This window comes from Physcomitrium patens, chromosome 8 (assembly GCF_059467195.1).
Source record: "Physcomitrium patens ecotype Gransden chromosome 8, ASM5946719v1, whole genome shotgun sequence".
Taxonomy (NCBI): Eukaryota; Viridiplantae; Streptophyta; class Bryopsida; order Funariales; family Funariaceae; genus Physcomitrium; species Physcomitrium patens.
Window position 1 is genome coordinate 11,039,506 of NC_143417.1, and position 13,517 is coordinate 11,053,022.

Sequence of the window (13,517 nt, forward strand, 5' to 3'; positions counted from 1 at the left end):
TATTTTCCTTAGATTTTTCTTTTGATAATCCACTATGAAAAATATTATTTACATTTAATTTATTTTATCATTACATATGTATATCTTATCTTCTAAACATGCATGAAGGTTTTAATATCATGAAAAACTAAACTAAATGCAACAGAAATTTGAACACAATTAAATCAAAAGTCATCATCTCATACATGATGGGTAAAGGAATTCTAGTTTAAAATTTGCCCATTCATTTTAATTAGAACTACTCTAAAATGACATTAAAAGGAATGACTTTAAAAGGAATTCCTAGTGGCCACATGGGACCAAACACACGGTAACAGACATCCAACGGGTATGGGTCCTCGGAACAACCACCCCATTCCCGTCGTTGAAGGAAAACGGATAAGGCCTGGGAGACGACGTTCTCAATGGCGTCCACAGCGTTCCCATCATGGCGAACATTCGATCAAGTGACGAGGACACGGTCGGGGGAGTTCTTCGGTGAAAGGACCCCATCCGCGGCTATATGTGAGGACACGGTAGCGGGTGCTGAAAGGGGGGGGGCTCCGTGGTGATTCAGTCCGCAAGGGCCAAGCATTCTCGACCCATCCTGCAGTGCGTTGCGATCCTTGGACCCCGCACACCTCCGGCCCAAACCACAATCTTGCGGTCTTCTTTGAGGTTTGTGGGCGTAGATCTCTATTGGGTTTTGTTAAAATATCCCAGCTGGGGATGTTTTTTATCTATCTTCTTTAGTGATTCTCTTTAGTGACGGTTTGGGGGTTTTTGGGTTGCGTCAACTTTAGTCCTGTTTTGGTGTTGATTTCGTGGGACAGGGTTGTGGGCTTTGCGAGTGCTTCGGGATTGGGGGTGTAGGAAGCGGGTTTTCGAGGTGTTTTTGTGGGTGCATTGTGGGTTTATGAAGTGGTGGAGGTAATTGGGGTGGTGGTATTTGCGTTTGAGGTTGCGAGGCGGAGAATTAAAGATTTTTTTTGGGGATGTGGGTGTTGCTTTTGGGGGGGTTTTGTTAGGATTTGAGTCATGGATGCCAATGCAATGCTGGCGAATAGGATGATGGCGGGTCCTTCAGTGGCAGTGGCGCCAGCCCCAGCTGCTGCGTCGTTGAAGTCGACTATCCGTGTTGTTGGATTCTTGCAAGGACGCAATCAGCTCGCTGGAAAGGTTAAGGGTCAAGTTTCTGGCAAGAGGAGCAGCAAGTCAAGGCTCGTTGTGAGGGCTTCTAAGGACATTTATTTTGGTCAAGACTCTCGTGCAGCCATGCAAGCTGGAATTGAAAAGCTGGCTGATGCTGTTGGGGTTACCCTGGGCCCCCGAGGTTAGTAAACACGAGTTTGAGTATTTCAGAATTCGGACCTGATTATGATGCCTGAGGTTGTGTAACAGCTGAAATTTACTCATGCGACTACGGGCTTCTGACTCGTCACAGCTTGAACCACCATTTGCCCCGTTTGTATGGATGGACAATCTGTGGTTGGTGTGCTTAATTTTGTAGCGAAGACCACCTGGATAAGGTTTGTGCGAAACGGCAGTTAATCATGAGACGTTTCTGGTTGGAATCTGCAGGTCGCAATGTTGTCCTGGATGAGTTCGGTGCACCGAAGGTGATTAACGATGGTGTCACCATTGCTAGAGCGATTGAATTGCCCAACGCAATGGAAAATGCGGGAGCCTCCCTTATTCGAGAGGTAAACGACTTTCATTACCGAAATTGGTGCCTTAAACCTTGTAGTTTTTGGCGCTTTGAAGAATAGATAATGACATTGTGGATGAACTCAGATATTTCTGCTAATGCTCTCCACGCTCTGATGGAAATGCTTCGTCTGTAATCTGATTAATACGTGGCAATGTGTGTCTAATTGTATTATGCGTGGTTTTGTAAGCTGTTAATTGGTTTACGTCCTTAGTCGAGAAAACGACGTTGATTAGACCTTGCTTGTTTCCTGACTGTAGGTCGCCAGTAGGACAAACGACTCGGCCGGAGACGGGACAACGACCGCTTGTGTTCTCGCTAGAGAGCTCATTAAGATGGGACTTCTTAGCGTGACCTCAGGAGCCAACCCAGTAGCTATTAAGAAAGGAATTGACAAAACTGTAGCTGCTCTCATTGAGGAGCTCCAGAAGAGGGCTGTCTCTGTTGAAGGCCGTGAAACTATCAAAGGTACTTGGGTTTAAGCTGCATCTTGCAAATTACAATTGTCACGCGCAAAAATATTTTAATTCAATGCCGTGACACAAGATGTCTCAACCTGAAAGATGCTATTACTGCAGCTGTGGCCTCAATCTCTGCTGGAAACGACGATCTTATCGGTACCATGATTGCGGATGCCATTGACAAGGTCGGACCCGACGGTGTCCTGTCCATTGAGTCATCCTCGTCTTTCGAGACCACTGTGGATGTGGAGGAGGGTATGGAGGTGAGACTAACCGCGGTTCTTCTCTGCGCATACCATTTCCGCTTTATAATGTGCATTTTATTGTACCATTCATTGAAGCCGAATCTGAAACTATCCACGTAATTTTTGCTGTAATTTTCCCTGAGGTAAACCCGTGCTGCTGTCTACGAATTCGGTTCTAGCGACCTGGATTTCATCTGGGCTTGGACGAGTGAAAGCACTAATTATTGTTGATTGCAGATTGACAGGGGTTACATTTCCCCCCAATTCGTCACCAACCAAGAGAAACTCTTGGTAGAGTTTGCAAATGCCAAAGTTTTGGTCACTGACCAGAAACTTACAACTATTAAGGAAATTATTCCTCTTTTGGAGAAGACCACCGAAATGAATGTACCCCTTCTCATCGTGGCGGAGGATGTGACCGGAGAGGCTCTTGCTACCCTTGTGGTCAACAAGTTGAGGGGTGTCCTTCAAGTAGCAGCAATCAAGGCCCCTGGCTTCGGGGAACGACGTAAAGCTCTTCTGCAGGACATCGCCATTCTCACAGGTGTACGTCTGGGCATTAGATCTTGGATTCGTATGCTTTATTGCTTTCTGATCAGTCAAAGCTTATAATTACACAAATTACGAATTTGAACGCGAGAGTGGAAGACTTTCTGTCACAAACCACACTTCAGACATGTTATTGGGGAATTAATATTAAAATAAGTGTAAATGCGTATGTGTGACTGGAACAGGTTCGGAGTTCATCGCTACTGACTTGGGCATGAAGGTGGAAACCACCGAATTCGACCAGCTCGGTACCGCAAGGAAGATCACTGTGAGGAATGGAAGCACCACCATCATCGCTGATTCTGCGAGCAAGGATGAAATCCAAGCTCGTATTGCTCAGATCAAGAAGGAGTTGAGTGAGACTGATTCGGTATACGACACTGAGAAACTCTCCGAACGTATTGCAAAGCTTTCCGGAGGAGTCGCTGTCATCAAAGTCGGAGCAGCCACTGAGACTGAACTCGAAGACAGGAAGCTGAGGATTGAGGATGCTAAGAATGCCACCTTTGCTGCTATTGAGGAAGGCATTGTACCTGGTGGAGGTGCTGCGTTGGTGCATTTGTCCGCCTTGGTGCCAGCTATCAAGGAGACTATCGACGACTCCGAGGAGAAGATAGGAGCTGACATTGTGCAAAGGGTGAGTTACAGTCCAAGCATATTGCTTCTCAAAATTTGTCTGTAGTCAGAAAACGTTCCTTTTCAGTGCATCACATAATTTTTACTAGAAAGCGTAAATCTTCTTCAGAACGCTTGGCAATAACTTCATCCTTCGTCTGGTCTGGTCTGGTCTCTTAGGCCCTGAGTGCACCAGCGAATCTGATTGCTCAAAACGCTGGAGTGGAAGGTGCCGTCGTGGTGGAGAAGATTTTTGACAGTGAGTGGGCAATGGGCTACAATGCCATGACTGATACGTATGAGAACCTGCTGGAAGCCGGTGTCATCGACCCTGCCAAGGTCACTCGATGTGGTCTCCAGAACGCTGCATCCGTTGCAGGTATGGTGCTAACTACACAGGCAATTGTTTGCGAGAAGCCAGAGAAGAAGCGTGGCATGGCTATGGCCCCACAGACTGGAATGACCATGTAAACTTAAAGATCATAGGTTTAGCTTATACAGGTACTGTAATATGCTTATGTTCCACACGTTTAGCTTTCTAAGTAAGGTACTTGAACCGTCAAAGGTTTCCTTTTGCAGTGTAAATTCTTACTTTTCGAAGCTGTAGTATCAATACTTGTAATAGTTGCGGGATGATGACTATGACAACCAACATTTCAAGAGTACCCCATTTGCAATACAATTTTATCTTGCCCTTCCAGTCGGGCCTGTTTTTGGAACCTGTATTGTATGATGATTATCATTTTTGAAGACATTCAATACATTTGGCAGTTGCATGGTTAGATGGCATTGTAATATGTTCAGGTAATGAAAACAATTGAGTCTTACGCACATCTCATTGAGAGAAAGCAATGAAGCTGAAAAAGATACACCAGGTTGAAGAATACTTGTTCTTTTGAGTACCGGTAGAATATTTTATGAAAATCAATATAAGAGTGTCTATTGCAAGAGTATCTAAATCTAGGGGACTGTTCAGTGGATATCCTTGCATGCATACCCTGCGAAAAAGAACTAGTTTTGTTTTGAATCATGATTCTTATCATGTTTATTATTTTGATACCGAAATTTGATATATCTTTATTTGTTTGTATTCTATGGTTTCATATTATCTCACCTTCCATTTACTCTCGCAAATCTTTGTTGAATTAATTTTTTGAATTAAAAATCATAAAATATTACATTTTATTAAAGTAATTATTTTTTAATGTCAAACAAATAAAATAAAAATCTTATTTAAAATAAAAATTAGCTATTTTTTGTGAAAGTGTATAGCATAGGGTGTCCACATAATACAATAAGTTCTACCTAACAATTCTTAAAATGTAAAGTCTTCTTATTTGTAAATTATAAGATACACTCTCTAAACAATATACTAAATAGAATCATAAATTTGTGTATTCATTTTATTATTTATTTGTTATCATTCTTGCTTAAATGTCATTTTGAACAAAATTGCATTCAAGTTAATCAATAAAGCTATGATAACTTCCAATACAATTAGAAATTAACAAAGTTGGCAATTTATTAGTATGAAATGGTTTCAAAGATTTGTATAAAGATGAATTTTTTTAATTTAATTAAAAAACTTATAATTTAACTTCAAGAAAAGTGGATAAAATTTATACAATTTTTCACAAATTATATTTTTATTTCTTTTCAAATTTTGTCAAATAATATCAACAAGAGCTTAATATTTCAATTTATTCTACTAAAATAAATTATATCTTCAAATAAAATAATATATAACGTAATTTTATCTTAATAGAACAAACTCATCAAATATATGTATGAAAATAAAAAAAACAATCTCATCAAATATATGTATGTAAATAAAAAAAAACAAACTCATCAAATAATAGTCAAAGAATGTGGCATGTTGACTAGTGAGGTGCTTTAGATCCAAAAGTGTAAATAACTCATATAACAATCATTAGAATGACCCGATAGCAATCCCACCTACCATGACATTTATTGTGACAATGGAACCATGACACAAGAAGCCAAGGACACGGTGTCATGTTGTGGTTTGGTTACCCTGTGAAAATAATGCATATATATATATATATATATATAAATAATTTCTTATATAATGTAATGAGAGCCATGTTATTAGATTTTAGTGGCTTACAAAATGTGATTAGATTACTACTTTGAGGTAATTAGTTTAAAAGGGCTATTATTGAAGTTGATTTTATGTTGATAATAGTTTTTACATATTTAGAACCACCTTTATTAGACTTTGGTGGCTCTTGAAATCTAGTTTTGTTTCTTTTATTTGATATTTAGGACACATATTATATAAAACTTATTAAAAAAAAGATTAGAGAAGGGATTTTGTATAAAAAGAGATAATTAGGCCAACCATATAGATGAATGGAGATGGATGGTGAAAATCTCCATTCTTATTGGCCAAAAGTCATGCCCAATGGGCTTCAAGGAGATTGCTTGAGGCTTTATAAGGAATTAAGGTTACTCTTTTGAGACCATTTGAACATTAGAGGTTAAGATCATCAAGTTTGGGATTTTGGATATGATTCTGGCAAATTTTTTATGTGATTTGGAGTTTTTGTAAAGGAGATATAGACGCTCAAAGTTAAGGTGTTGATTTTGTACCTATTATCAATCTTTGGGGCATAATGCACACATATAAAGGGCTTTTGAAGATCGAATTGTGCAATTGGAAATTTGGTTTAAAGAGCTAAATTTTGCATGCAAAAAAAAAAAAAAAAAAGGTTTAAAGTTGATTTGGAGGAGCAATGATTGCTTGAAGACAATGCTTCCAAATTGAGGTTTGCCAATGAATCAATTTCATGATGAGTTTGATTTCAGCCATATCTTGGGCATTTGGACAAATCTTTGGCTAAGTTTTTTAAAATATATATATTATTATATTTTTAAGCTATATACCAAATTTTGTGGTATTTGGATTTTTGAGATATGAAAAAAATAGCATTTGGATGCTTATAAATTAGGGTTTAGAGCACATGCTAGGATTTTTAAGATGCTAGATGATTTGTAGTAGATTTATGATTTGATTTTTTTGTAGTAAAGCTTGAAGATAAATGTTATATTATCTATAAATTTGAAAAAAAAATTGAACAATTGAATTAAGAAATATGAAAATTTAAAGTTTGGAAAGAAAAATACTTTTATAGGAAAAATGTAATTTAAAAGGTTTTGCTATAATTTGGAGATTTTTTGCAAAATAAAGGGGTCTTTGAGAGCAAAGACTTTATATATATGTTAAAGATGGAGATATGGAGCTATGAAAAAAATAATGATATAAAGATGGATTTTTGAAAAGATATTATGGGTTTTCTTTGAGTTTATTGGAAATCTAACTTATTGGCAAATGATTAGTTATGATTTGATATAGCAAAGGATGTTAGGAAATTTTTAGATGCTCTAGAAAACCTTATGTACAAAAATTCTTAAATATAAAAGGTTTTACTATTAGAATATCTTTCTATATTGCTTCATTTATTTATCTTCTATAATAAGAATAAATCACTTATTGAAGCTTGGCCAATAAGTTAAAGCTAAATTCTCTACAGCTAGATACCTAGTGTATTCCTAGATAGAAAATCATGTCATATGACAATGGATTTCCACTATATATATATATATATATATATATATATATAAGAAAACTTGGATATAACACAAAGAGACAATGAAGTCTTCTAATTGGTTGTGAAGAAAGAAATGTGAAGAAACATAGAGAACCATGAAGCATGGATGAACAAGGGAATGAATGGATGTGCCAAAAATTATAGTGCCCAATGGCATGGGATTTTGCTAGTATTATACAAAAAAACTTGGGTATTAAACATAGAAATAAAGAAACCTTCTCATTGGCCATGATATACGGAATATGGAAAACTCAAGAAACGTGGTAATGTAAATACATTTGCACTTTGGGAATGCAAAAAACATATAAACATGAAGGTGAGGCTTTTAGAGGCCTTATAGTTTGGAAGAGATAGCTCCTAGAAGCTTTTACAACTTTTCTATGCCCAACAACACAAGTTTCTACTAATATATATATATATATATATATATACATACACAAAAGATGGTTTTTGAAATGGGAGAAGAAAATCATCTAACTAAACCAATTTTTCAAGAAAATACAAGTGCAAATTATTAACACAATGTCCAAATTTTGAACTTCCTTAAAAGATAATTGGTTACAAAATTGTAGTAAGTTTAACTAATCCAATTGGCACACCGTGACACTTGTAACAATATGCCTGAAAATGGACATGGAAAAGTTACCGAGTCGGGCAATTCCGCCCAGAACTGTCCTCCAGCATCCACAAGGCCTAGCGGGCTCTTTCATAACTGCTTTACAGCAGCTACGGTGCTGCTGCTGCTTTTTAGGGTTTGGCGATCGATCGGACCTTCGTGGCTCCTCTAGCTTCGCATTTTGCCCCCTCGTACGTTTCTAATGTGCAGATCTGTGTTGCTGTTGTATTTTTCTTTCTTTCGAATGTTTTGTGACGAGAATCCGTTACTTGTTGCTACTTTTTTTTCTCAGTCTATGTTGCGTGGAGGTAAGAGATCCTAGGGGTGAGACACGCTTGTGTATGGCGTTTCTTGTGATTAAATCGCAGTTGTTTTTCTGGCTCTTTCCGTGCTTTTTCTTGCGATTCTCATACGTAGAAGCTGTATGAGCTGTGTTAACGACATTGCGGTGAGTTCGAGTGGTGCTGACATATTAGGTGATATCCAAGCTTGTTTTTGCATTCTGAATGTTGGGATTTTCCCTGTGTCGTGTTGGAGGCCTTGATAGTTGCGGTGAATTGGTGGTTTTTGTTTTGTTTTTGGTTTTTTTTTTTTTGTTTTTTTTCCTGAGCGTGGAGATCTGTTGATTAGAGAAGAATATAGGCTGTTTTCCAGCTAACGATTTATGAATGCTGCGTTTCTTTTGCAGTTCGGGAGTTAAGGTGTCCATAGCAAAGCTTGCCATACATCATGGCGGCCCCTGCCGGTGCGATCCAAAAGGTACGTATCCGTTATTTACGATCATGAATGTTACACTACCGTGTCAGTGAGACTGGGACCCATGGCAACATGAAGTAGCACCGACTCTTGACTAACTGGAAGCATTGATTTCCCCCTGGGAGTTCAGCAGGTGCCTCAGCAATATTTTCGTAGCTTCCGAAATAGCTTGTATGTCCTTGCATTTTGGTCGCATCTTCGTCTCGTGGCTGCCCGTATGATACAGTCGTGATGTTCATTTGAAGTGAACTTAGTCTGCGTCTTTTTTCAACTGAAGCAGTTGAGATGAACTACGGAACGCCGCATTCTAACTTTTGTGAATTTGAAATCGTACTGCACTAATGAGGTTTCAAGACTTAGCGACTATAGATAGCGTAGTCCGCAGTTTTGGCTCTGGATTACATGTGATGGTCAATCTATTCTTCTTCTTACCCACCAAATCGTGTTTGTGATGGCTAGGTTCTTGAGGAAACTTTGGCAACTGCCGCAAAAGCTATAGAAGACCAACTAGATGACGAATTAGCAAAGCTGGACAAGTTAGAGGATGACGACCTAGAGAGGTTACGTGAGAAAAGAATTCAACAGCTAAAGAAGCAAGCAACCATGCGGCAGCAATGGCTGGGACAAGGACATGGTGAATACCAGGAGATTTTCAATGAGAAAGACTTCTTTGCGAAAGTGAAGACAAGTGATCGCGTTGTATGCCACTTTTATCGCGAGAATTGGCCGTGCAAGGTGCGAGCCCTGTTGATGTTCATTTGTAACCTTGGCGCTAATCCTACGTAGAACTAGTTGTGTGAACGTTTTTATAATTTGCATGAGAAGCATCTGTGAAGGTTCCGAGGGTGTATACAAACATATTTGGGCTCTAGTGCTTTAAAGACTGGTAGCTTCGCTGTATGCACTATATTTGTCTAATCGCGTTAATCTGTCTTTTTGTTTCGTGTAGCCGCTGAAAAGGACTACTTTTATCTAGTTAATTATAATGAGTTTGATTTTTTCTTCTGTAGGTGATGGACAAGCATTTGTTAGTGCTTACCAAGCAGCACTTGGAGACGAAATTTTTGAAGATCAACGCGGAGAAAAGCCCTTTCCTCACAGAAAGATTGAAGATCTTTATGCTGCCAACTCTCGCATTGGTGAAGAAGGGCAAAGTGGAGGATTATGTGGTATGACTTTATTGAAACTCCTGATGTTTTCTATTCTGTATCTATCAAATATAATCTTACCCGAGTTGATTCTCCCGTGGATCTCCTGCCTTAATGCCTTAATGGCCACTTTTTGCAAGTTTTCCAGCTTTGTTCACCACTCGTACGGTTAACGTTCTCGAACAAAACAGCTTGGGGCTCTAGCAGTAAAGGAGAGTCTGGACCTTGAACCAGACTGAATCAGCACAATGGACCGTTTGTCTTAGGCAAATGTCATTTGTATCCTTTGTATAGAAAAAATTGACTTTTCGCATATCATTGACGTCTTTTGCGCTGAGCAGGTTGGATTTGATGAGCTTGGAGGTACGGACGACTTCAGCACGGAGGATCTTGAGGATAGGTTAGCAAAGTCCGGTGTTATTTATGGTGCAGAAGGCCGAGTTGCGCGCCCTGTAGCTTCACAGTCAAAGCGTAGTGTCCGACAAGGGACCAGCTCTTACAGCGGAGACAACTCTGATGATGAGGAATAGCTGTGTGTCAACAGTGTAGATTTCTGACGACAGCCCCTTGTCTTGTACAATACTTAACTGTGAGGTTGTTCACCTGCCAACGTCATATTCTGCTTGCCAATTCATGGTGTAATCATGTGATTACAACTTAGAATGATTTTGTAGATTTTGTCCGAGGGCTATTAAATGATTGCGAACCTCCACAAACATTGTGAGGGTTCGAGTAGATTTTATGAGCGTTAAACCAGAATTTTCTCAATCTATGATGAACACTGCAGAATTTGGAACAGATCTCAATACGCGGCGGTGATCCTTTGAAATTTTTATGGGTGTGGTTCAATCATCACCGACTGTTTCATCTGTGCGCGTATTGATCTCTTCTGCTGTCTCGTTTTGTCCTATTCCTTGCTATTCTCAAATCTATTCGTGAATGCATTTCGTTCGCCAATCTTCGCTGCGTCTTACACATGATGAAACCCCACTGACAAAGTCGTGAGAGTAACTACCAGTCTCAATGTCACCATGATAGTCCATTGCCTGTACGAGTGACATGAGCCTGTAAGAGTGACTCTAATGCAGTGTCGAGTGCTTCGTCTCAAGCTTAAATAGAGTTTCCAAATACAGGAAAATGCCCTGATTATTCTCATCATGTGCAATGAATTTGATATTAAGTTCGTTTGGTTTAGGGCTCTCCATGCTGCTTGGAGACCTTCAGCAGTATTAATCAAATCGACAGTAATGCACGACTTGTCTGCCTACAGAAATTTATTCGAAACTGCACGCGAAGTGCAGCTGAAGCCCCAGGTGCTCCCATGTCCTGCCCCTTGCTTAAATGGCTCGTGAAACAGGTGACCTTTTTTGACTGAGCTGTAAGGAATTGACCCTGGGTGTCATGTTTATAGAATTTGCAGTCGGACTTTTTCATTGACAGGTTGTCTCAAATCTGTTGTTTCATCAATGTGGAAACAACGACTGTGATGGAATGGTCTTTGCCGGTTTTTTGAGCTGGGCTGGGTCTCCGTGAAATTCGGAGACGCTCTCTAGTCCTCGATCCGGAATTCTAGGAATGACGATCCGATAGAATTTTGTGTACTAAGTCAGGTTTTTTGTTATGTGCTATCATCAGTGTTGCAAAGTGCATCCTAGCATAACATTTTGCATTAACTGCAAGTCGACTTAGTTAGAATGGACATGAATTTGATAGCTGGTTGGGCTAGAGCACTACTAAAGGACAAATCCATTGCCACTCAAGCAGTAGTAGTAGGGGCATGCGGTAGCATGGAAGAGAAATCACCTCAAGAGAAGCCAATGTAACTGCAAGAATCTATTTGGGTGAGGAGAGCGCCTAATGGTACTTCGAACATCAGATCTAGATCCGACTTACTGAGAATTAGGGATATGCCCAGGACCAACACATACATTTGTGGTGTCCCCAAAGAGACACACCCGGACAGAGAGCAACCCTCGACGGACACAGCACACGTAATAGGCACACTAAGGTATTGGACTTTGGCCCATTCTCAAGTAAACTCCGATCCTTCCCACCAGCTGTTAAATGTATTAGATGTTTTGGAAGAAGTCGAATTCCTTACCTCAGCCTAAGTTGTGCAAATCTTGCGGGTACAGTTTTTTCCATACATGGGAAACACTTTGGCTCTAACATCTCTCCCTAGCAAGGAGGACTGGGTCCCTCCAAAATACAACATCGACTCAGAACTCAAGATATTCATGGCTATTCGAAAGTAGATACATTGAAAGCCTGGCAATGTCTTTTAAAGAAATATCCACATCTAGGTCTAGTCTTTACTAACTCAAAATATGATAAAGTCATAGAATTAGTCTTAAGAGTAGTTCCAAACATTACAAAATTCTTATAGGCACACCTCCAATACTACTAAGGTCACATTCTACCACTTAAGGAGATTTGTAAGATATTAGAGGATTTACCTTCTCCCCCTAAAGAGGCTCCAAACCTCCCACAATTGCAACCAAATTATCAAACCATAGTACCAATAGAACCACAATACCTTACAAAAAATAACAAAGTATAAGACAACTACAAGAGATCCTACCATTGCAAAATCACAATACCATCAAATTGTCTATACTCCCACAAAGAGACAATAAATTGCCTAGCAAACTTCATGGTATTCAAATGCATTTTTGGCCATATCCTAGGAGCAAAGAAGCTTGCCACATGGGCCAAAACAAAACTCTACACGTCTTTTTGCCTATTAACAATTAGATCTAATAACTATTTTGAGATCCAATTCATACATGAAGAAGATTAGAGATAGACTTTGGCTGAAAAAAGATATCCATTAAAAAGACGAGATATTAATTTCTAAAATTGATTTGTCTATTTTAATATATATATATTTTTTCAATAAAACCAATCTCAAAATCAAAATATGGAGCCAAATTTGTAAATTTCTACAATTCCTACAGATCTAAGAATTCTTTGAAGAAACCTTTGAGGTTTTTTGTAAGATTCTATTTGTGGATGATGTAGACACATTCCTAACAAGAGTTTATATTTTAACAGACAACATGAAGTCCCTCCTTTAATCTATCATACTATCCATATTAGATGGTGAAGGGATAATTCAATATACATTAGAATAAAATGGCCTTATCTCTTAATGCAACTATTATTACTCCTTCAACTTTATGGTAAAAAAAAATACCTAGTTCCCAAAAGACCAACTACTAAATGTCTTAGCAAGAGACACTACCAATATGGCACTAGAAAAAGAAAGACAATCTCTACCTCTTTAAACCTACTTGATAAGTTCTAAGATCATCTTGCGTTGAATCACTTCAATCAAATGAAAAAAAACATTACTAAACCACAAAACTTTCTTTGGCAGCTAAAACAAGATTAATATACTAACTAATCTATTGCACATACATTTCCATTGTTGGGAGCTTATGGATATAGTAACTCACTACTCTACAACAACTTCTAATCTACATTTATACTTGATAAGTCTTCAAATAGAATATTTTTTATAATAATATTTCCTATATTTTATAGCTACAAAGAATGTTTCTTAAAAGTCCTTGTCAAAATAATAGATCCAACTAAGAAGTTACATACATTGTTCTATCTAATACATGGACTAGAAAAAAAAACATGGACCATCAAATTGGTATAAATTCACATAGTCAATAAAACTATAGTATACCTTTGGAGACAAATCGTATTGAAACATAAGCACATAAATCCACTTAAATCTTAAGAAGATGCTTGTTGGTTATACTCTTAAATACAATCAATACTAAGTGTATCACTTTAT

The 13,517-nt window shown here is 38.5% G+C and overlaps 2 protein-coding genes across 3 annotated transcripts; both read left to right on the forward strand.

The window, feature by feature from the left end:
* The first annotated feature begins 590 nt into the window (after positions 1-590).
* Positions 591-4,276, forward strand: LOC112285968 (ruBisCO large subunit-binding protein subunit alpha). The gene is made up of 8 exons (XM_024527397.3): positions 591-657; positions 1,008-1,312; positions 1,561-1,682; positions 1,948-2,155; positions 2,266-2,411; positions 2,631-2,937; positions 3,128-3,579; positions 3,738-4,276. Exons 2-8 carry the CDS (start codon positions 1,018-1,020, stop codon positions 4,026-4,028), a joined length of 1,821 nt encoding a protein of 606 aa, XP_024383165.1. The 5' UTR covers positions 591-657; positions 1,008-1,017; the 3' UTR covers positions 4,029-4,276.
* A 3,644-nt stretch (positions 4,277-7,920) lies between these two features.
* On the forward strand, positions 7,921-10,576 carry LOC112285440 (thioredoxin domain-containing protein 9 homolog). 2 transcript variants are annotated; one of them, XM_024526275.3, is made up of 5 exons: positions 7,921-8,113; positions 8,494-8,564; positions 9,021-9,296; positions 9,572-9,730; positions 10,051-10,576. In XM_024526275.3, exons 2-5 carry the CDS (start codon positions 8,535-8,537, stop codon positions 10,237-10,239), a joined length of 654 nt encoding a protein of 217 aa, XP_024382043.1. In that variant the 5' UTR covers positions 7,921-8,113; positions 8,494-8,534; the 3' UTR covers positions 10,240-10,576. The 2 variants fall into 2 exon arrangements, with proteins under 2 accessions (XP_024382043.1, XP_024382042.1); XM_024526274.3 differs by having other exon boundaries at positions 7,921-7,996.
* Positions 10,577-13,517: the final 2,941 nt, after the last annotated feature.